Genomic DNA, 20,338 nt, shown 5'->3' with positions numbered 1-20,338 from the left:
AATGACGTCGCAAAAACTCAAATTAAGTGATACACTAAAAAATACCAAAACATTTAAGAGAACACAATTTGAAAGTGCGATAAGAAACCAGGGAGGGATTATGCTCAACACAGTATACGCTGTATAATTCCAATGTCTTCCATGAACATGATGTCAATCCTCGTCATCTGAGGCTAGTTTTTGCAATGATAGGCTCCATTTCCCATTATACTCTCAGTTATCAACAATCAACACTTATCATTTTTGTCTCAAACGGTGCTTACCTCTATGGCCTTAAGAGTAGGATTGGTGTAATACATTATTCGGCTTATCCAATCAAAAGCCAAACCAGACGGCGAGCCAATGAAAGCAGCTGGAGCAAACTCAGACCTGTTGGTACCGCTGGTTTTCACTTGCCATATAGAACCCTTATAAAAGAAAATTTAAAAATAACCAAAAAACAGAGGGAGATATCAATCAATATCAATATCATTAACTAATACATTTCTATTAGATTGTGGAAATAATCAACTCATGCAAGGCATTCAAAGCCTGACCTTTCATTTCTCTTCTACAGGGATACTATTCAAGTACTACACCAATACATTATATATCATGAAAGATCTATACAAGGTTCAAGTCAACCTCCACTCACAGTGCCCTGCACCCAATAGATGAACTGCTCCTGGTCATCGAAGTCGATGTCCTGCCCCTTGCTGATGCCTGACACGGGGGCCATTGCATTGCTGGAAGGGTCAGTGGGGTCCAGAGGAATGCCAAAAATCACAGAATCTCTCACCACCATCAAGAAGGGAGTCTCATCTAGAACAGAACAGTGCACATGGCGAGAGGAACACAGATTTCAACATGGTTCAATTTTTTTTTTAAAACACTTCTGCAGAGAGCACCATAAAAAATAAAACCTACCTTTGACACACGTGCGTCTGTCAGCATTAAGCTTCCAGCCAGACTGACAGTGGCAGGTGTAGTACCTGGGTCTGATGCCTGACAGCAGGCACAGTTGAGTGCACATGTGTTCTCTGCATTGGTCGATGGCTAAAAAACAAAACCAGCGTCACCTTCAACCTGACTTAAAATGACATTTGACATACTTTTTCAACGTACGATCCAATTTGTCCTGGTAAAATGATCACTTGCTGCAGGGAGGAGTGGTGGAGTTTTTAGATGCACTACACTGCTGTTTATGCTGTCGGTGCACTTGCATTCCTTAAAGATATTAACATGTGGTTAGCATAACTTTAGGAGCTTCCTTTCAAAAAGATAGAAAGTTGGCTGCGAACAATTCCTGAGAGCTCAATCTATGCTCACTGATTCAAAATTAGACAAGCTGCTAACATCCTACACTGCATCATTTCATTACACTTCAGAAGCCTTAAAGTATGCTTGTAAGATTAACCGTTTAACGGGAGGTTATACCTATGGGCTGTTTGATGGGATGGTCCATAACGATGCCCATGGGCTGGTAGACGTTGTTCATCAACGTGGTGATGTTGCCGCCATGGAACTTGTTCGTCCTCATCACTTTGCTGGTGTAGCGCTCCGACCAGTAGATGCTGTCCTCAAAGATGGTCATTCCGTGCGGGTGCTGGAGAACCTGGTGTGAGGTGCACAGGGATGATGTTTTGTTATTTATTCATTAAGGACTCCCTGCTAAAAGAAGGCAGCGCTTTTGTTGTCGTCTTGTCTGGTTTGATCAATGATTTGGCGCCATGAGTGACAAAAACAATTCCCAAAAGAGCTGAATTAAACTAAACCTACCATGTCACTTGCCATGACCTGATGGCGGTTATTGCCGTCGTAGTCACAGTAGTCAATATACTTGAGGTAGGCATCAGCAAAATAAACCCTGCGGGTGGTGTAGTCCAGGGCCAGGCCGTTTGGCCAGTAGAGCTTAGTGCTGACAATGACTCGTCGCATGGCTCCGTCCATGTCTGCCCGCTCGATCCTGGGGTTCTGACCCCAGTCTGACCAGAACATCAAGTAGGTGCTGGGAGGAATGACAGTGTGATAAGTACATGTGATATCAATGTCTTGGGATTTGCTGTTTAAGGGGCACAAGGGTGAAGTTTGAAGCTAAACCTAAAATCTAAAAGATAGCAATGTAATATCAAATTAAAAAACATGTCAGTTTCTCCCAAAGGGTCTCTACTTACTAGTTACGGGGGTCTAAAGCTAGTCCGCGGGGGCTGGTGACATTCTTGGTGAGGAGGACTTTCCGAAAGCGTCCGTCCAGAGTGGAGACCTCGATGTTTTCCATGACAGAGTCGGTCCAATAAAGGTTCCGACCCACCCAGTCCACAGCTATAGTCTCTGGTACCATCAGGCCAGAGGAGAACACCTAGAACAATGACACATTGAACGGAGAATATTGCCCCGTTCGATTTAGTTGTGTAGGTCTTTGTGTCGCTGTGCAGCAGCCATGTTTGAACTTTGGTACCAGTGGTTGAACTCTCTTAACGCATCCGCGCAATCATTTCTCTTACCTCCCGTCTGTCTGTGCCGTTCTGGAAGGCACTCCATATCTTCTTCTGCGAGGCATCGGCCCAGTAGATTCTGGAAGTTACGCGATCGAAGTCCACGGTCACGATGCCTGAACCGCTGATCACTGGTCGCATCTGGGGGGGTCTGATGTTGATCCGGTTGGCGATGATCTGGCTTCGCTTGGCGACCAGAAGAACAGCTGCTAGTGGGTCTAAGGGCAGAAAGAATATCTTGTTCCCTACCAGCATCTCATCGAAGGTGCATCTTTTGTGGATACTGTTCCATGCTCCTCATAGAGAAGAATTTTAAATATCAATACTACACACAAATAAAAGTGTAAATGAATAGTATTCTGCTTTGTTTGGATGGATGTAATAACATTGTTAGTTGCTTTAAATGCCTGTAAATGCTGCATTTAGTTTGTACTTTAAAGTACTTTGTTCATTTGTTTTGCAGCACTGAGCATTTAATAGACGGATAGCATCTAGTAACATAAACCCAGAATTCATTTTAAAAAAACAATCTCGGTATTACATCAATTCGGCATTGTTGAATTGCATTGTTTTTGTACTGTAATGTTTGTTGCTTACCTGCAGCCTTGCAGGTGCGTGCATCAGGCTCCAGCAGGTAACCATGTGAGCAGGAGCACCTGAAGCTTCCTCTCTCGTTGTAGCACTGCTGGCTGCAGAAACCCGGGATCAGACACTCGTCGATGTCCTCGCATGTCTTGGAGTCGTTGAGGAGCTGAAATCCTGGTGGACAGGTGCACTGAGCCCCAAATGGTCCTTGGACACAGCCGCTGCTGCAGCCCCCGTTGTTCAGTACACAGTCGTCTTGGTCTGCATGAAATGACATGCCAGTGAGTTAGTATTCTGCATTCATCAGGCATCACGGTGTATTTGTTGTTGCTGATTTTTGATTTCTGTTATTTCGATGGGTTTGTCTTCATGTTCACATTTATTCTCAATAAATTGTGTTGCGTTTGTGCGAGTATCCTACAGTCCTCTACATTTCTACTTTAACAGTGGTCTAAGATTATTTGATATGTTGTATTACTTTTTGATTATTCATATCTCTCTTACATACGACACAACAGCACCACTCGGTTGATTCTGTTTTTGTAGGAATACCGCTTTGCAGAGGCTTAATTATGGTGTATATATAATGCATGATATTTTAGAAACTCACTGCAGATAGGCGACTCATCGGCTCCATTGGGGCAGTCCCTCTGGCCATTGCACACCTTGTCCAGGTCAATGCACAGCTGGTCGGTGGGGCACAGCCACTGTCCGGAGGGGCAACTAAAAGGAGGGGTGGGGCAGTTCTGTTCATCGCTCATGTCCCGGCAGTCGTTGTCGCCGTCACACAACCAGCCTGTCGGGATGCATGCCTGGTTGGTACACTGGAAATAGTTGGGTCTGCAGGTGACAGGTGGGCAGGAGTTGTGTTCGTCTGATCCATCCTCACAGTCTGGATGGCCGTCACACTCCCATTCACCTGGTAGGCAGAAACCGTCTGCCTGGCACTGGAACTCCTTATCGTGGCAGAGGCCTGGACCTCGAGTGGCTAGAGGATGGAGGAGCAACAAATATTTAAAAATGACTTTTTAAAATAAAAATGCTTTCTCTGAGAAATTTCAGTTACCAGTCACCAACAGAAAACTGTCAGAATGCTGACAGAATTTCAAGTATACTAGTAAACACAATTATTATATTTGTTACATCGTCAGTCAGGGTTGCTAGCTTACGACAGTCTCCTTCATCAGAATGGTCCCTGCAGTCAAACACTCCATCACACCGATATCTCGAACTGACGCACTGGTCCCCACTGGCACAGGCAAACTCATAGGAGGCACAGTCAAACTCTTAAGGTGGAAAGGAGAAATTAAGAAGCAAAAGATAATTCAACTGAAATATCAAAACACAAAAAGAAAAAAATGGTATTTCAGACCCCGAAAATGAATCTGTGGATCAATAAGTTGTTCCGTCTTACATAAAAGAATCACATTAGTAAAACAGTACACAACACATATTGACGTTATAGTGATTCCTACCACAGTCTTTCTCATCAGAGCCATCCAGACAGTCCTGGTCTCCATCACACACGTACGAGTTGTGGATGCAGCGGTGGTCGGGACACAGGAAGTAGGTAGGAGGGCAGGTAGTGATGGTTGAATCTGTCAATCACAGATACAGCTCATTCATCGGAATTTTGTTACATTACCTTGACAAATTAAGATCTGTCCCCACACACACTTACTGCAGTTGTGTTCGTCGGAGCCATCGCCACAGTCGTTGTCCCCGTCACACACCCATATTTTAGAGATACACCTATTGTTATCACAGGTAAAGTAGCTGGCGGCACAGGTGGTAGGGAGACGAGTGGGACAGTTAGATTCATCAGAACCGTCGCCGCAGTCGTCCATGCCATCACAGCGCCAACTGGACCGGATGCAGTGCTTGTTGTTGCAGGTGAACGCTCGTGGAGAGCAGGTCGCTCCTGGTAAAGACACACGAGGCAGGCAGATGGATTAATAAAGTGGTTTGCTCAATATCTTCCTTCCACTACTCCTCAAACACAACATTTTTTCATTCGATACATTTACCTGTATCAGTGCAGTTGGCCTCATCCGTCTTATCTATGCAATCAGCAATTCCATCACAGCGGTAAGAGTTGGGTCGACAGCGTCCCTCGTCACACTCAAAAGCAAAGTCGCCACAGTTGTTGTCCGGTGGGGGAACAGAGTCGTCCTTCATACAGTCCCTCTGATTGGCCTGAAGCTTCATGCCATACGGACAGCCACACACTCGACTGAAGGAGGGAGTCGGGAAACAGAAGTGGCTGCAGCGCCCGTTGAACACCATATTGCAGCGGCTGGTGAACACTGTTAGAAGGATGATGAAGAAGCGGTCGGCGGGTTTCTGGATTATCATGTCTGGCTGACTCACACAACTATTGCCCTGGTATTAAAGTCATTGATTATATCTGGTACGCACCGTTGTCTAAACTGTCAGAATTTTGCAGACTCCAATGCTGTGTGTGAACTTACTGCTGTGGAGGTCAGCTGTGTAGGCCTTGACGTTCATGATGCCCGTGATTCCTTGTCTGATCATAATGTTTCCTCCTCCATCCCTCTTCCTCATCTCGAATACTGCTCTGGTCCTTGTATCCGACACATACAGGTAGTCTGCAAAAAAATAGATGGTTTAGCATTTTAACAAAGACTTGCAACGGTAATAAAAATAAATCCATATTCACAACATTTTAGGGATGTACTGAATGCCAATTTTAGAGGTTTATGAAAAAGTTTGTTTTTTTGTGTCAAAGCTGAAGATAAACCTGAATAATATCATATACAATTGGAATGATATTGTGCATGTATAATATAGGTTTACTAGAATAAGTGTGAGTAATGAGGAGAGACCAAGAGACCCACCTGAATAAACGGTTAGAGAGTAGGGTTGAGTGATCTGGCCAATCTGGGTAAACGTCTGTCTGTCATCTCCTTGGATGCTAATGTGACCAATCTGGTCCAATTGGGAGTCCACCCAATACAGCCTGTCCATCCTGTCGTAGACCAATCACAAGGAATCAACCAGTGAATATAAACAGACATTCTTCCATTCCTTGAAAAAGCCTGAGAATTGTTCTTTTTGGGTCATCGCCGTGCTTACACAAAGTCAACAGAAAGTCCATACGGCCATCCCAGTGTTGTGTTGACCAGAGGAACAGCATTGCTGCCATCAGTGAAGCCTCTCATTATGACCGCTGGACGGTACCAGTCAGACCAAAACAAGAAGCTGTGGATTAACGTTTAGAAGAGGACAGATCTGTTAAGTGTCAATCAAAAATACAATATAATGAAGTATATATATAAGTGTTAATTCCCTTGCTGTCCCTACAACCTGAAATCTCCTCAGAGCAAACCAGTCACTCTCCAGTACTTAGACCTTATAAATCAGAGCACTCACCCGGCACTGGGATGCACTGCAATTCCTTTTGGGTTCCTTAATCCCGTCACAATGTCTCGTCTGGACTTGTCTGTGACTCTTAAGGCCACCACCGCCTTGTAGGTGCTTGTGGTCCAAAACAAGACTTTGGAGGTCCAATCGTAAGCCATGGCGTCAACCGTTCCCACTCTGTAGCCTGTCAAAATCTGCTGGACTGAGAATGCATACTGTCAATCAATACGGTGATGTGTGACACACAGGAGTTAGAATGGAGCCTTGAAAGACAAGTTGTAATACTAGGACTACACATATGACAACTATTTTACATGTGATTGTGATTGTAATGGTGTCTTATAAAACAAATGTAATAAAAACTCACCAGTGCCATTGAGGTTGGACTTATAGACGAGGCCTCTGGACCGGTCGTTGTAGAAAAGAGTTTCCTCTTTGCCGTCGAACTCCACAGCAGAGCCATAGAAAGACGTCCCGAGCCCTGAGAGGGGCAGGGTGATGTCCTCCTGCAGGGATAAATTCAGGGGGATTCCCCGCACCCCGAGAAAGGTGGCCAACAACAAGTAGTCCTTCACCTCTGTTCAAAAAGAGGTAAGTCGCTGTGATTACTAATCTACTGTCAAAACAATGGGGATATTCTTAAAGTTAGCTGTTAGCAGTGTCATGCTATATACATATATATTAATAAAATAATCATTTTGGTCATCACATTGTATGGATAAGTTATTTTCAATTTTAAAATATTTGAACAATATTGTAAATTTCATTGCTAGTTTCGTGATCTAACAGCAGAACATTTTGCCCTCAATCAACTCAAATCAAACTCACTAAAGCAACTTCGACGGTCAGCGTGCAGGTCATAACCGTGACGACACTTGCAGCGGAAGCCCAGACCGCCATTGTCGGAGCGGTGACTCAATGCACAAATCTGCTGACAGCCACCGTTGTGTCTGCCGCAAGGGCTCATCACTGAAAGACATAAGACATGTGCTCATTTTATGACATAATGTTGTTCATATTGGTGTATAAGCCAAACAAAAGTTAAGGAGGAATAAATTCCTTAATCTATGCTAGCAGGAGAAAACACCAGGACATCTTGGACCACTCTAATCTAACCTGTTACAGGTTGGAAGTGCGTCTCCTTACCAACAGGTTGCAGGGCAGCATGTGAGACCACAACATGACCCGGTCGCTTGGTGGTGCGATAGAGGAGTGCTGGATTGCTGCCGTTGAACCGGTTGGCTCTCACCACACCCATCTTGGTCCAGTCAGTGAAGAACACATGGTTTTCAAACACAGCAATTCCAAACGGATACGGAGCCTGGGTTCCACCATTAAGGACTATTTTCCTGGGAAACAACAACAACACCTCAGAATGGCCATCGAGGACAGCAATACATGGATGAGTCACTGCTGCCCTTTCTAGCTTAAAGTTATTCGACAAGTAAGGAGACATCTTTAATGACTGACAACATTTTCAGTGCAACCTGTACCTGTCCAAACCACTGTAGGTGACGGTCTCCACCGTGTCAAAGTGGCTGTCGGACCAGTAAACCCTCTTGGTGACAATATCCAGGGTGATTCCTGTTGGAGAGCCGAGTCTGCTCTTCACCAGCTCCACGCGATTACTGCCGTCCATGAAGGCACGTTCCAGCTTCATGTGCTCACTAGCAACCCCCATGTCTGTGAAGAACATGTAGCTGCAAACAAACAAGGAATAGAGACTTAGAGAGATGCTGTATAGCAGATATAAAAACCATTGTTATAATAGAATTACGGAGCTCTTCAACAGGATTCTTTGAAATCTTGTAGAATTGGGATTGATTTACTTTGGAGTTTACCAGAAATAACCTTTAACTGATAAATAATAATAATAATAATGACAACAAGTCAACACTTCATCTTTGGCATATAAACCCACCCCACTGTGGGGTCCAGGGCGAGGCCATGAGGAGTTTGCAGGTTTTCAGCCACCAGCGTGACCCGATTCTCCCCATCAAAGTCGCACATGTCGATCCGCTCCACCGACGCCTCTAAGACGTAGAGTTTGAAGTTGATCCAATCAACAGCGAGGTTCTGGACACTCTGGACTGCAGCAGTCAGAACCTCCTTTATGTTTCCCCCATTGTAGTTGGCAGAGTACACCTGGCAAAAGAAGGAAAGGGTTTAGGGCGAGTGGGTGTTTCTTTCCAGCTAAACTACTGCCTCGGTGCCTTTGAGAACAGCGTACAAGCTGCTCAAACACAGCTTCTCAGTGACCAACAGATAATGATTGCTGCTCAACTATAGTGGAGCAGTTTTGATACACAAGGAGCTGGTGTTTTGCGATCACGTAAAAAAGAAGCAATGAGGGGAATGAATACCGTCATCACAAAAGGACACAATGATCCAGGCTGACCTTTTTGGTATATGTATCGCTCCAGAAGACGGTGTCACTGTGCCAGTGATATGCCACCCCGACAGCATATCCTTTGCCCTGCGATGGCACCAGAGTTCTGACAAAGCGTCCGTGTATATCAGCCATCATCACATCACCACCGTTGGTGAAAATGAGCTGTGGCAATCCAGCTGGAAAATACAAAAATGTTATAGTGGCTCTTATCTTTCTGAGCAACACACCAGAGATTGCATTGCCACTTTAAAGTATTGTCTCCTTATCTATTTCATATTGATCATTAAAACAAACCCACACGTTATGGAGCAGTGGATACACATCGTATGAAGCTACCGTGTGATGAGTGACTCCCTGTTACCTGACACATTGGCTTTGCAGACATGACCCTGCTCCAAGAAGTATCCATCAGCACAGCTACAGTGGTGAGTCCCAGGACGGTCTTCACACAGCTGGTCACAGATCCCCCAGATTTGACAGTCATTATAGTCTAGGCAACAAGAGACAGACATTTTTTTATGGTATAGGCATTAGCGTAAAGATCTATGCCAATAATTTGCAACCAGAGTTTTTCACAAAAACAAATATGATATATGGCACTCACCTACACAGGAACGGCTGTCATTGGCGACAGTGAAACCATCAGGGCAGTAGCAGGCGCCTCCCTGAGGAGACGGGTGGCAGAGGAACTCGCAACTCAAGGCGGAGCACTGCTCCAGGCCTGTGAAGGAAAAGCATGCAAATCAACACCGTGATCGCATCTCAGATGCAATTTAAGTCTTTATTTGGGATTATCATCTACACAGCTTTAAACATCATTAACAGTATGGTGACCCAGCATTATAGCTATCATCAGCTGAGAAAATGACCTGATAAAAGTTAATCTTAAACCAGGTATGTGTGAAGGCAGTGATAAGGAAGGCGTAAGTATCACATAGCAGTCTCAACAGCTGACTTCTGAGAAAACATTTATGAGTACAGTACACGTTAATGTCTAAAACCCGTGCACTTACATTTATAGCCCTATGAAAGTGCTGCATATGTGGGATGCTCTACATGTGACCAGATGGCTCTCACCTTGAGGAAACAGGAATTCAGTGGGTGTTTCTGTGATCAAGCTATCTTCCTTGTAGACTTCTAATTATAAAGCATGGGATCTCTGCCTGTCTGTCTGCCTGTCTGTCCTTCACATATCTCAAGAAATCTGATTGACTTCACACTTAGAAGAAGTATTGCTGTGCAGCAGCGGGGGTGTGGCTTCAGGGCTCTGTGGACCTGAGCATGTCGTCTGCAGCGGGGCTCTACAGGTCAACGCTCATTGACCGCTGTCTACTTTAACGTTACACCCAAACTCTTCTTCACGGGGCGGCGCGCCACAAACATGCACTGCACTAAAGACATGTTTGAATAGGCATACAAAGCAAGTCTTCTGTGGTTTAGCGTGACTCACATGTAGATTTCTCAAACCCTGTGAAACATCAACATCTGTGTGACTTACTGCAGGTTTTCTGTGCTGTGGAGTTGGTCTCATCTGTTCCTCCGGGACAGTCAGGTGTTTCATCACACACTTTGCCCACTGGTATACATACTGTCGAGCCGGGGCAGCCCCACTCACCAGGGTAGCAGTCTCGAGAGTTACTATCTAAAAAACACACGATTATATTATGAACTAGAAATAGTTCCACATGCTTTTCTTTAAGTTATGCGAAAAGCAGTTTTCTATTTTGATAGATCTGGAGTTGAACTTATTTTGACTACATCTTGTGCAATGTTCTGTAACTCTCAATGTTTATACTGAATTTCCCGTTCAAACGTTTTCTCACCACATCCTCTCTCGTCACTGTAGTCCCCACAGTCATTGAAGTGGTCACACACCCAGCGCTGAGGAATACAACGGCCACTGGAACACGTGAACTCACCGCCACTACAGCTCTGGTATTCTTAAGAATAAAGAGATAGGACTCACATTTTAGTTGATTTTACACCAAATTTGACATTTTTAAATCTCAACACGTTTTCCAAAATATGATATTTTCAAATTGGCCATAAAAAGCCCACTCCTGTTAACAATAAATAAGTTAACTTACATCAATACATAAGTCTTGTTTGCTGCACAACAATTGCACTTGCAACATTTCCAACAGCAGAAAGGTATAAAAGGATTTTTGGATTGTTGTCTAACTTTCAAGAAATATGTCAATCAATTTATAAATATCTTTTAAGGAGGAACCACAATCAACTCTGTCCTCTTGAAATGAGACACCTCTATTAATGTAGTTGAGTCACTTCAGCCTTACCACAGCCTTGCTCATCACTGTTGTCCCCACAGTCATTCCAGTGGTCACACACAAAGGAATGTGGGATGCAGTAGCCATTGGCACACTGATACTGGTGGCTGGGACAGTGCTGTGTAGCTGTAAATAAAACACAGACAGAATTTAGAAGAGGTCAACAACCGAGGCACACTTGGAACAACCTCTAACGAAACTATGGGCAGCTTATGTTGAAATGACTGTAGAGTCAGGGTCACGTTATGTAATGTTAAGTAATGTTATAGTTGAGCTTTAACGGTAACTCACCTGTGACGTTAGCTAACGTTAAGGTTACAATATTCTTGTTACCATAAATGTATGTGAAAATAAAAACGCATAAGGTACGCATTGAACAAATAAAGACATGATATGGCGATTATAACGCTAGTTTGTTGACGTTAGCTAGCTAGCTGACGATACATTCAAATTAATGCTACGCTAGCTGTCAAAAGATAGACGAAACAGTTCATTAAAATAAAAGCCAACAAAATAAGATTGCTTGACAACACGTACGGCTGCTTTAAATAGATTCCCAGATTCTTGCACCACTCTTATATCCAGCTGGAATGAAAATTATTCACTCTGCTGCTCAATAATGAAGATTTTCTTACACTTATTTTAGTTGCGATTTAGCAAAGGAACTTTAATCAAACAAAGATGGCGGCCGGAAGTGACATTTATTTTGCAGCTGGAAGGATTCTTCATCCCATTAAAACCATTTCATTACATCACAGCTTTATTCCTATGTCATAAGCAACTATTTTTTTTAATTATATACATTATATTATATAACCATTTTTTCTCAGTGTTAGAGAAGAGAACATATATAGGTTATTCTTAAGTATCTGCAAAACCATCCCAACTATGGTGGGTTCTACTCACTGCAGTTGAATTCATCGGAGCCATCTCGGCAGTCCTGCAGTCCGTTGCAGTGCTGAGAGTGGTTGTAACAGGCCCCATTGGCACACGTCTTCTCAGTGCAACGTGGATAGTCTGCAAAAAAAGTGTATTCTTTTATTGAAAGGACGATACATTTCCTTCAAAACCACTTATTATAAATAAGGAGGGTAACCAAAAATGGGTAAACAAAAAAATCTGACATACATCCACATAATACACGTATTGTGAATTTTTGACTGCCATCAAAGTAGCCTACAGAGCCTTAGGTTCACTGTAGATGTAAAAGTCTTACTGCAGTTGTTCTCGTCAGAGTTGTCCACGCAGTCCTTTACATGGTCACATCTGTAGTTTCCGGGGATACACTGGCCCTCCTGGCAGGTGAACTGGTCTGGGCTGCAGGTCCGTCCACCTGAAGAACCAAGAGCATGCAGGGGAGTTTTGTTTCAAAATGCAATGATAAAAGGGAAATTAGACTCACAATTTGGAATGTAAAATTACAAAGTTCTTAAAGGGCAGTTTGGTATTATGAGTCAAATCTGTTTGTCGAGACTATTTCTCTCACTCTGACATGGAAAGCCATGAATAAACAATATAGGAAAAAAGAAATGCAGTAAAACCCTGACCTACATGAATCTGTTTATTACCAAACCACCAAAAGTAAATGTCCCATGAAGTTTGATAATTGGTTTCCTATCTCAAGTATGCTTTTGTTTACATTAGAGAAATACATTGAAGGGTTCACATTTTAGAGTGAGTTGATGTGGCCATCGAGTGGTTTTACTCTTCATTGCCGCACAAGCGTGCAGCTTTTTGTTTTCTGGGAGGTTCCTTCAGCTGTTTACGTTCACTACTTTGAGCCAATTTTCATGACTTATGAGTTTTTGTCAGTCTTTCATTGTTAGCAACAGCCAATAAACAGTCCACTTTGCATACCACAGGTTCTTTTTTCATCCGAACCATCGACGCAGTCGTCCTCTCCATCACAGACAAATCCCAGAGAGATGCATTCACCGCTCGTCACACACTTAAATTCCTGCGAGGTGCATGATGGAGTTGCTGTCACAAAGAACAAAACAATTGAAGAGTTAACACATACATAACAGGGCTGTGTTGAGGCATGGATTTATGTTTCTGTAAGACTCTTCTCTTTGTTGCTTTTTTTTCCTGGCAAACTTTATTTCCCAGTTAACAGATCTGTGTTCCCAGGGATTGGACGTAATACTCACGACAGTTCAGCTCATCTGAGTCATCTGTGCAGTCTTTAGTCCCATCACATCTCCAAGCTACGTTTATGCATTGTCCACTTGTGCACTGAAACTCCCCACTGCCACAACTTCCTGCACACACACACACACACACACACACACACACATCTGTCATCATACATTGTTTCATGTTGACACACGTTTATTATTTTAAGATGCAATGTCAGATGTCCATGTTAAATGAAAAAGTGATTTTTACTGTATTCTTACAAATGAGTTACCATGTTTATGACAGCTGTAAACACACTCTGCCTGCAACATTTGAACCTTCTAACATGTGATTCGGCTGTCAAAGGACAGTTAATTCTTCCCCATGATTGAACAGAACATTCTTATGACCTTGAAGTATACAAACAATCATTTTAGATATATGATTGAAGTCTGAAACAGCAGAGAGACGTGTACTTTGGATCATTTGTGCATTCATAACTTTTCAGTATTTTATAAAGTGTAATTTTGAATGAAGCACAATACAAAATCTGCAACGTGTATTGTAAATATATAACTGCTGAAAACCTTGCAAAGGAAATAATACGATTATTTATATACTTTAAAGGTAAACATGTTATTATTATCACAACATTTATATTTATTGTATCAATTGTTTAAGTTTTAATAATTCGAAAACAGTAGTATCATGATTTATTCATGTAATGATTTCTTGGGATGTCAAACTACTCAAATTCCATAAAAGCATAAATCTCTTTGCATTTTGGTGCAACTCATAAATGACCATAATTGTGAAAGATGAACTCCCTTAAAATGCAATATGTTGGTGAAAATAACACTCTGATGATGCAAAAATCCCACAACTGACCATTGCCAATCATTTGTATTCTTCTCTCAGTACTTAGCTTTAACATATTTGTGACTAGAAAACATATTGTTGTAAAATCAAGAGTATACACATACCTTGAGCAAGTTGAATTCCTTGGGACAGCAGCAGAAGTGACAGAAGATGAAGACCTTTCAGGCCCATAATTTAACTTTGGTGTTCGTTTGACAAAGTGTGTACACTCATGCTAAATCTGGCTCTGTAAATGACACTGGGTAAGATACTGCCTTTGGGACGGAGATGTATAACCCGGAGCAACCAGCAGACCAATAATGTGACATGGAGGAATACAGCTTTTTATGGCTGGCTCCTTTACATAAACTTCATCTAAGATTAACTTTTACCTGTTGGTATATTGTCTACATCAGCAAGAAAATGGAACTACTAATTTTTGCGTAACACTGCGGCAGGAAGTTAACACTGCAACCACTGTTAATACAGACAATATAGTTCCTGAGAACAGTGATAATGAGTGTTTTTCACCAGCCTTTCGTCAGGTCTGTACATCCAATAAAGGGCCGTTAAAAACACAATTTAAATATGAACGTATTAACGTTGCAAGCCTGGTGTACACACAGGTAAATATAGTGTAGTGTGGAAAAGAAATGTGGAATGATGGGCACATGTTTAAAGAATTAAAACCAAATGCAATATTCCTGCAACAAATTGATCGTACTATTGATGGAACATTTATAATATGGGAAGGCGTTTGTGGACCGTAGTAGTGCTTCAGTCATGAGTTGTAGGTACTTTTATATTTTTTTAAATGCAACGTAGAAAACTTTTTTTGAGCAACCACATGTTATCTCTTTCTAATTAGTTCATTCATTTAATGCAGATGCATATAGTCATGGTCCATATGTATTCCACCCTGTTTAAATCAATGCCACATTATTTAGACATTATCATATACAGTTATCAAACAAACTGAATATTAGCAGCCTCTACTGGCTTCTTCATTGCATTTTACGATGTGTGACCTTGTGATGAGCTACAGTTAAAGCTCAATAACATTTGGACTGTCTGCTCCGGCGAGGGGTATATCAGCAATTCAACAAAACACATTGGTGCTGCCTTAAAATCGGGTGTTTTTCTGACTGTGCATGTAGTCTCTATTTATCTGTTGTTGCATGTTACTGACAAATAATTTGTTACAATGCATTCAAAACTGGCACTCTTGATATGCTTTCAACTCAAGATGATTACTGTAGATTCATTTGGTTCTTGAGATAAATGTAACCCACAACATTTTACACACCAAAAACAGTTTATTTAAATAGTAGACATTGAGGACAATTCAGTGATTTTAAAAAACACAGCACAGAAAAAATATAGTGGGCTGTAAATATGTGTTATGCCACTGTCAGCGGTAAAAAATATATATTTTAAATTTCATTTCATCATCTGTGGCCCACTAGATGGCGCTCTCAGACCCACCCAAAAAGAAGAAGAAAATATTTGACAGAATCCATCACTGGTTTTTAAACGTTTTATGCTTAAAATCATATAGATATGAGTGACAAGGACAAACTAATACAATACAATAAGTGGTATATATAACTCATTTCTAAATATTACAGTTTTATTTCATTCCTGTCGAATAACAGTTTGGTATCATTTGGACATGAAAGTGGTTAAAAATAAACAAAATATACTCTCAGTTTTATTGTAAACATTTTACACAGATGATACTAAAATATATAGAGGGATCTAACACCCTAATTTGGAGGAATAACTCATCAAAAGAAAACTGTGACTCATCATAAACACAACACATATTACATACAAAATGATTACCTGTAAATTCATAAATGAGTGAGACATAATCTGGGCAAGAGAATGATATCTAACAACACATCATTTCAGGGTTTCAATGCCATTTAACAATTAGACATTCTTCAGAGAGTAATATTTAAATTGATCAACAAAGAAAATATCGAATCGAAACCTTGGAAAAGACTTACAGTGTATAACATGTTCTTAAATTTAACTCTTATAATTGGTTGAATATAGTTCACACTACAGCACATTTCTTCAGCCATTGCACAGCTTCCGTTTATAAAACTCTGACTTTGTTGTATTAATGGTTTTCATTTATCTGAGCATGATGAAAAAGAAGAATTCTGAAGTGTTTCCAACATCTGGGCAAATGTCACTGAAGGATAAACCGTTGTGCTTTCCTATTAATTCAACCGACTTCCATTGTCGTGCATGTAGTAAGGGTTGCTTTGGCCTTGGCTCTGGTTGGTTTGAGGTGGACTCTGGGCATAGGGGTTGTTCAGAGGGCGAGCCTGAGAATAGAGGTTGCTCTTGGGCCGAACCTGAGCATAAGGGTTCATGTCATCTTGGTCGTTGTAGAGCCGCTACAATGAAAAGAGAATTTCGTCAGCAAAGAATTGCAATACCAAGCATACCAGATTTTCTCTTCTCCTACCCTGCTGATTATTTAAATTTCTTTTTATTTTCAGCATTCGACTTTCTGTCCCCTTTTAGAAACGTACGTTTTTCATCTCAACAGTTGCTTCTACTCACCGTGTTCTTCCCCACAGGGATCAGGTTGTGTCGACTGTTGCTCGGAGTCATCTCCAGGTTGCTTCTGCTGTCCCAGCTGTTTGTGGTTGTGGCCCTTGGGATCCTAGGCACCCCATTGGCAAAGGATGACAGCCCGTTGGCTGGCCCACGGGCTGCCCACGGGGCAGCCTTGCTTTGAGCTAGGTTGCTGTTAACGAATGGTTGCTTGGCAGGAGTGTGGCTGACGTAAGGCTTCCCCATGTCTGCATTTGTGTCCTTCTTGGAGCTCTTCTTTGAGGATCTAACAAGATAATACAACAGTACACATTACTCTCGACTGTTACTGTTACTGCATCTGTATTTCTGCATTCTAATCTTGTCTACGACATTATTTGCTAAAATGTGTGTGTGTATCTAAAATAAAATGGCAGGTTAAAAACACCAGGCAACCTTGTTGCAATTAAAAAAAAGTGAATGTGTAGCGTGAGAAAGGCAATAATGAATTGGTGAGTGAATAGATGAGAAACTCACTTGCTTGCCAATATAGGCAGAAGAATGAGTGCGATGAGCAGCAGTGTCCCAAGCACGGAGCTGACGATGACCAAATTCAGCTTCCATGCTAACGAAACACAACGGCAAGGACATCAACAACAAGGCTACGCTATTAAAAATCCGTCTTTTCAAACTCAATTCATAAAGTGTTTCACAATAAAAGCCAACCAACTTCTCATGTGAAAGCTGTAAAGACTTTCGTGGAGGGAGCGGTGTGAAATCAGATAAATTGCCTGAAGTGATTTCAATTTAGGCTTGCAAACAAATTCCTTGCCTTCTGTTAGCAGTAATGATGTAACAGCAAATACAGTTGTCATAGAGAAGAATATATGCAAACACCACTGGACATGCCGATGTACATTTTCTTACGTCTAATGTGTTGAAATATTGTATTGCAGCCATTATGTTTCCCCAGTACATACAGTATATTTGCACGGGCCAGGAGCTGCATATGAACATGATTTAGGGAAGGAATGTTACTCTATTGGAGGAGATTTGTATGAATTGAATGGTTACATTACATACCATCCCTCATAAAGTAGTAAAACAAGCTTGTTTTATCTGTAATGTCAACAACTTTGTATCCATTTTATCAAATACTCATTTGATGTATCATTTTGATATTTTTCTTTTGGCATTTATTGCCTTTACTTTCAAAAACATGTATAATGTATACTCACATTCTTGGCAGTCAAAACCAGAATAACCAAAGGAACACCTGAAAGACAGGAAGAATGATTCATTTTATGATTTTATTTATAACCACGCTTTCTATAGACACAGGTCATATCTACAGTGCCTCTCGCGGTTATCTGCATGAAGTGTTGTCAAAATGTAATAAGATAGATAATTAGATAGACACTCATTTTTATGTTTCCAGAACATGATATGAAATTGAAACACTCACTCGACACATGTTTTTGAGTCGTCAAATTGTTGACCATGAGGACAACCTGCAAAAGTAGAAAAGGTTGAGATAGTTAAACTTTAGATAAACATGTTATCACACACGCACACGCACACGCACACACACACACACACACACACACACACACACACACTTTATCTCTTTCGCACAAACTAAATTCCCTTACCAACGCATATTCTGCTACTCAAGTCCATCTCAATGAAGTGTTGCAAACAGGAACAGCTGTAAGATCCATTTCCCGATGAGCATGATGTAGTAGCCTTATCACAGGGATCCTTAAGACACAGGTCTGTGTCTTAAGATTGAGTAAAAAAAGAAGACAGAGTCAGCACACCCAACTCAAACAAGTACAGAGGTACAAAATAAAAAATCATGAATCCACACCGTTATACAAAAGATACATTTGGAATTTCTGAAACAGGTTTTGTAAAAACGCTAATTGTCTGCAATTTATTCAACATTACAGAAGAATTGTATTACAAATAAAAACACTCAACACCACTATGTGAACATCGAATAGAAACACAAAGAACAATTTGATGCCATCCAACAAAGTGGGCGTAGTTCTTAAAACACCACAGCAGTAGATGTTCTGCATTTCAAAGCCCTAACAGTGATATTTATGAACAAAATGTTTGATAGGATAAAAAAAAAACATTTGCATAAGGATACTTTTTATTTTTATTTCGTTTTTACAACTAATTATTTTACATTTGACAGAATAATCAATGAATTGATTTTAGACTGCGCTGCAGATATAGCGTGCAGCATTTTGAAGCAGAGCTCTTGTTTGAGTGTTATCGATACAATTCATCCTTCAAACAAGATAAAGAACTGACGTATATACTTGACAGATAAACTTACCTTCAAATACTGCATCGCTCAGTAGACATGTGTCGGGTTCAGTACATTTGAAATTTTTCAACGTATTTCCAATTTCTGCTGTTGTGATGACAGCATTTACATTGAAGATGATCTCGACAGTTGCATTGACCCCAGTCTCTCGCATTGACATAACTTTACTGCCGGTACCGGACCTATCGACAAAAATCACACTTAATCATGATTGTATTCTGCAGTTATTAAGTACAATATGCTGTAAGTGTGCTGTAGGTTCTATATTGACAGGCAGATGGTAAAAAACATTGTGACTTACTTGAGTTCCAGCACTGTAGATCGAGAGAAACTATCGTCCGTGAAAATAGCAGACAGCTGTGTTTTAGGGGGGGGGGGGGGGGGGAATACAATTTTGTTTAGGACATCACATGATTGGGAATGCACAGCCACTTTGGATCAATTTCGCATATCTTAATGTAGCACACGCGAGTTAAATTAACTTCTGTTGTCAGTGAACTCCACAGGCAGTTTTTTTCAGGGTATTTTTGCATCAAAAATATCAAATGTATTTAAAGGAGAAAAATTAAGAATCAATTGTTAATTCCACCATGATACACCTGGTAATTAAATATGTGCCGAAACCCCTCAGACATTCTCCCTCACTCCCCTCTTTCAAAAGGACAATCAAACCCTGTTTAAGTCTGCTTTCACTTTGTGACCCCCCCCCCCTCTCTTTTTGTCCTTTTGCATTGTCGTTGTTGTTGCGTTTGTGCTGTTATTGCTTTAACTGTTTCTTTTACCATGTTAAGTGCCTTTGAATACCTTTTAATGCACTATACAAATAAAATACAGTATTATTAAATATATGTATCACTTCTGGTAAAGAAGATGAAGAGAATACAAAAACATAGAAGCAATGGCTGTGCATCATCTGAAAAAGTCTTGATTTAAGCCACATAAAAAGAGGAGAGAACTTATTGCTTACCGCTTCTTGAATTTGAGTCGAAGCATTTAGAAATTCTGGTGATGTCTTCACAGTCATTTTTTCATTGAATGGTAAGTTAGGCAGGTCTAGTTGTCCAGGGAAAACCTTGGCTTAAATAGGAAAATATCATCTTAGGGTATTGTAAACACTCCAAAAAAACATTTAATTTAAAAGAATAGTTCAACAATTTGGGAAATTCCCTTTCTTGCTGATAATTAAATCAGAAGACAAACCCACTCTCATATCTGTCCAATAAATAAAGGCCACACTACTTAAGACAGCTCGAAAGACATCCTCTTTGCTTGCCTGGCAACTGCACAGTATCGACAGGACTTCAGGATGTCACTGTTCCGGTCCAAGATATAGTCCCAACTAGCT

General features: G+C 41.1%; 1 protein-coding gene across 1 annotated transcript in view; it reads right to left on the bottom strand.

Annotated features, from left to right (window-relative positions):
* lrp2b (low density lipoprotein receptor-related protein 2b) overlaps positions 1-14,291 on the bottom strand; it is a gene marked incomplete at both ends in the record, with an annotated part of 34,616 nt that extends 20,325 nt beyond the window's left edge. The window contains 33 exons of the mRNA XM_079292832.1: positions 264-407; positions 635-801; positions 907-1,035; positions 1,417-1,594; positions 1,759-1,987; positions 2,154-2,338; positions 2,484-2,692; positions 3,072-3,320; positions 3,670-4,047; positions 4,229-4,345; positions 4,535-4,657; positions 4,741-4,980; positions 5,087-5,365; positions 5,531-5,668; positions 5,918-6,048; positions 6,156-6,281; positions 6,453-6,645; positions 6,811-7,020; positions 7,272-7,412; positions 7,590-7,792; positions 7,937-8,143; positions 8,365-8,588; positions 8,842-9,011; positions 9,197-9,325; positions 9,440-9,556; positions 10,334-10,477; positions 10,659-10,775; positions 11,133-11,249; positions 12,030-12,140; positions 12,340-12,456; positions 12,981-13,103; positions 13,274-13,384; positions 14,225-14,291. Coding sequence (XP_079148958.1) covers positions 264-407; positions 635-801; positions 907-1,035; positions 1,417-1,594; positions 1,759-1,987; positions 2,154-2,338; positions 2,484-2,692; positions 3,072-3,320; positions 3,670-4,047; positions 4,229-4,345; positions 4,535-4,657; positions 4,741-4,980; positions 5,087-5,365; positions 5,531-5,668; positions 5,918-6,048; positions 6,156-6,281; positions 6,453-6,645; positions 6,811-7,020; positions 7,272-7,412; positions 7,590-7,792; positions 7,937-8,143; positions 8,365-8,588; positions 8,842-9,011; positions 9,197-9,325; positions 9,440-9,556; positions 10,334-10,477; positions 10,659-10,775; positions 11,133-11,249; positions 12,030-12,140; positions 12,340-12,456; positions 12,981-13,103; positions 13,274-13,384; positions 14,225-14,291 — 5,523 coding nt within the window. The remainder of the gene's footprint in view (positions 1-263; positions 408-634; positions 802-906; positions 1,036-1,416; positions 1,595-1,758; positions 1,988-2,153; positions 2,339-2,483; positions 2,693-3,071; positions 3,321-3,669; positions 4,048-4,228; positions 4,346-4,534; positions 4,658-4,740; positions 4,981-5,086; positions 5,366-5,530; positions 5,669-5,917; positions 6,049-6,155; positions 6,282-6,452; positions 6,646-6,810; positions 7,021-7,271; positions 7,413-7,589; positions 7,793-7,936; positions 8,144-8,364; positions 8,589-8,841; positions 9,012-9,196; positions 9,326-9,439; positions 9,557-10,333; positions 10,478-10,658; positions 10,776-11,132; positions 11,250-12,029; positions 12,141-12,339; positions 12,457-12,980; positions 13,104-13,273; positions 13,385-14,224) is intronic.
* Between the last annotated feature and the right edge of the window lie 6,047 nt (positions 14,292-20,338).

The sequence above is a fragment of the Melanostigma gelatinosum genome, assembly GCF_949748355.1.
Source record: "Melanostigma gelatinosum genome assembly, chromosome: 21".
Taxonomy (NCBI): Eukaryota; Metazoa; Chordata; class Actinopteri; order Perciformes; family Zoarcidae; genus Melanostigma; species Melanostigma gelatinosum.
This window is presented reverse-complemented; position numbering and strand designations above follow the sequence as displayed.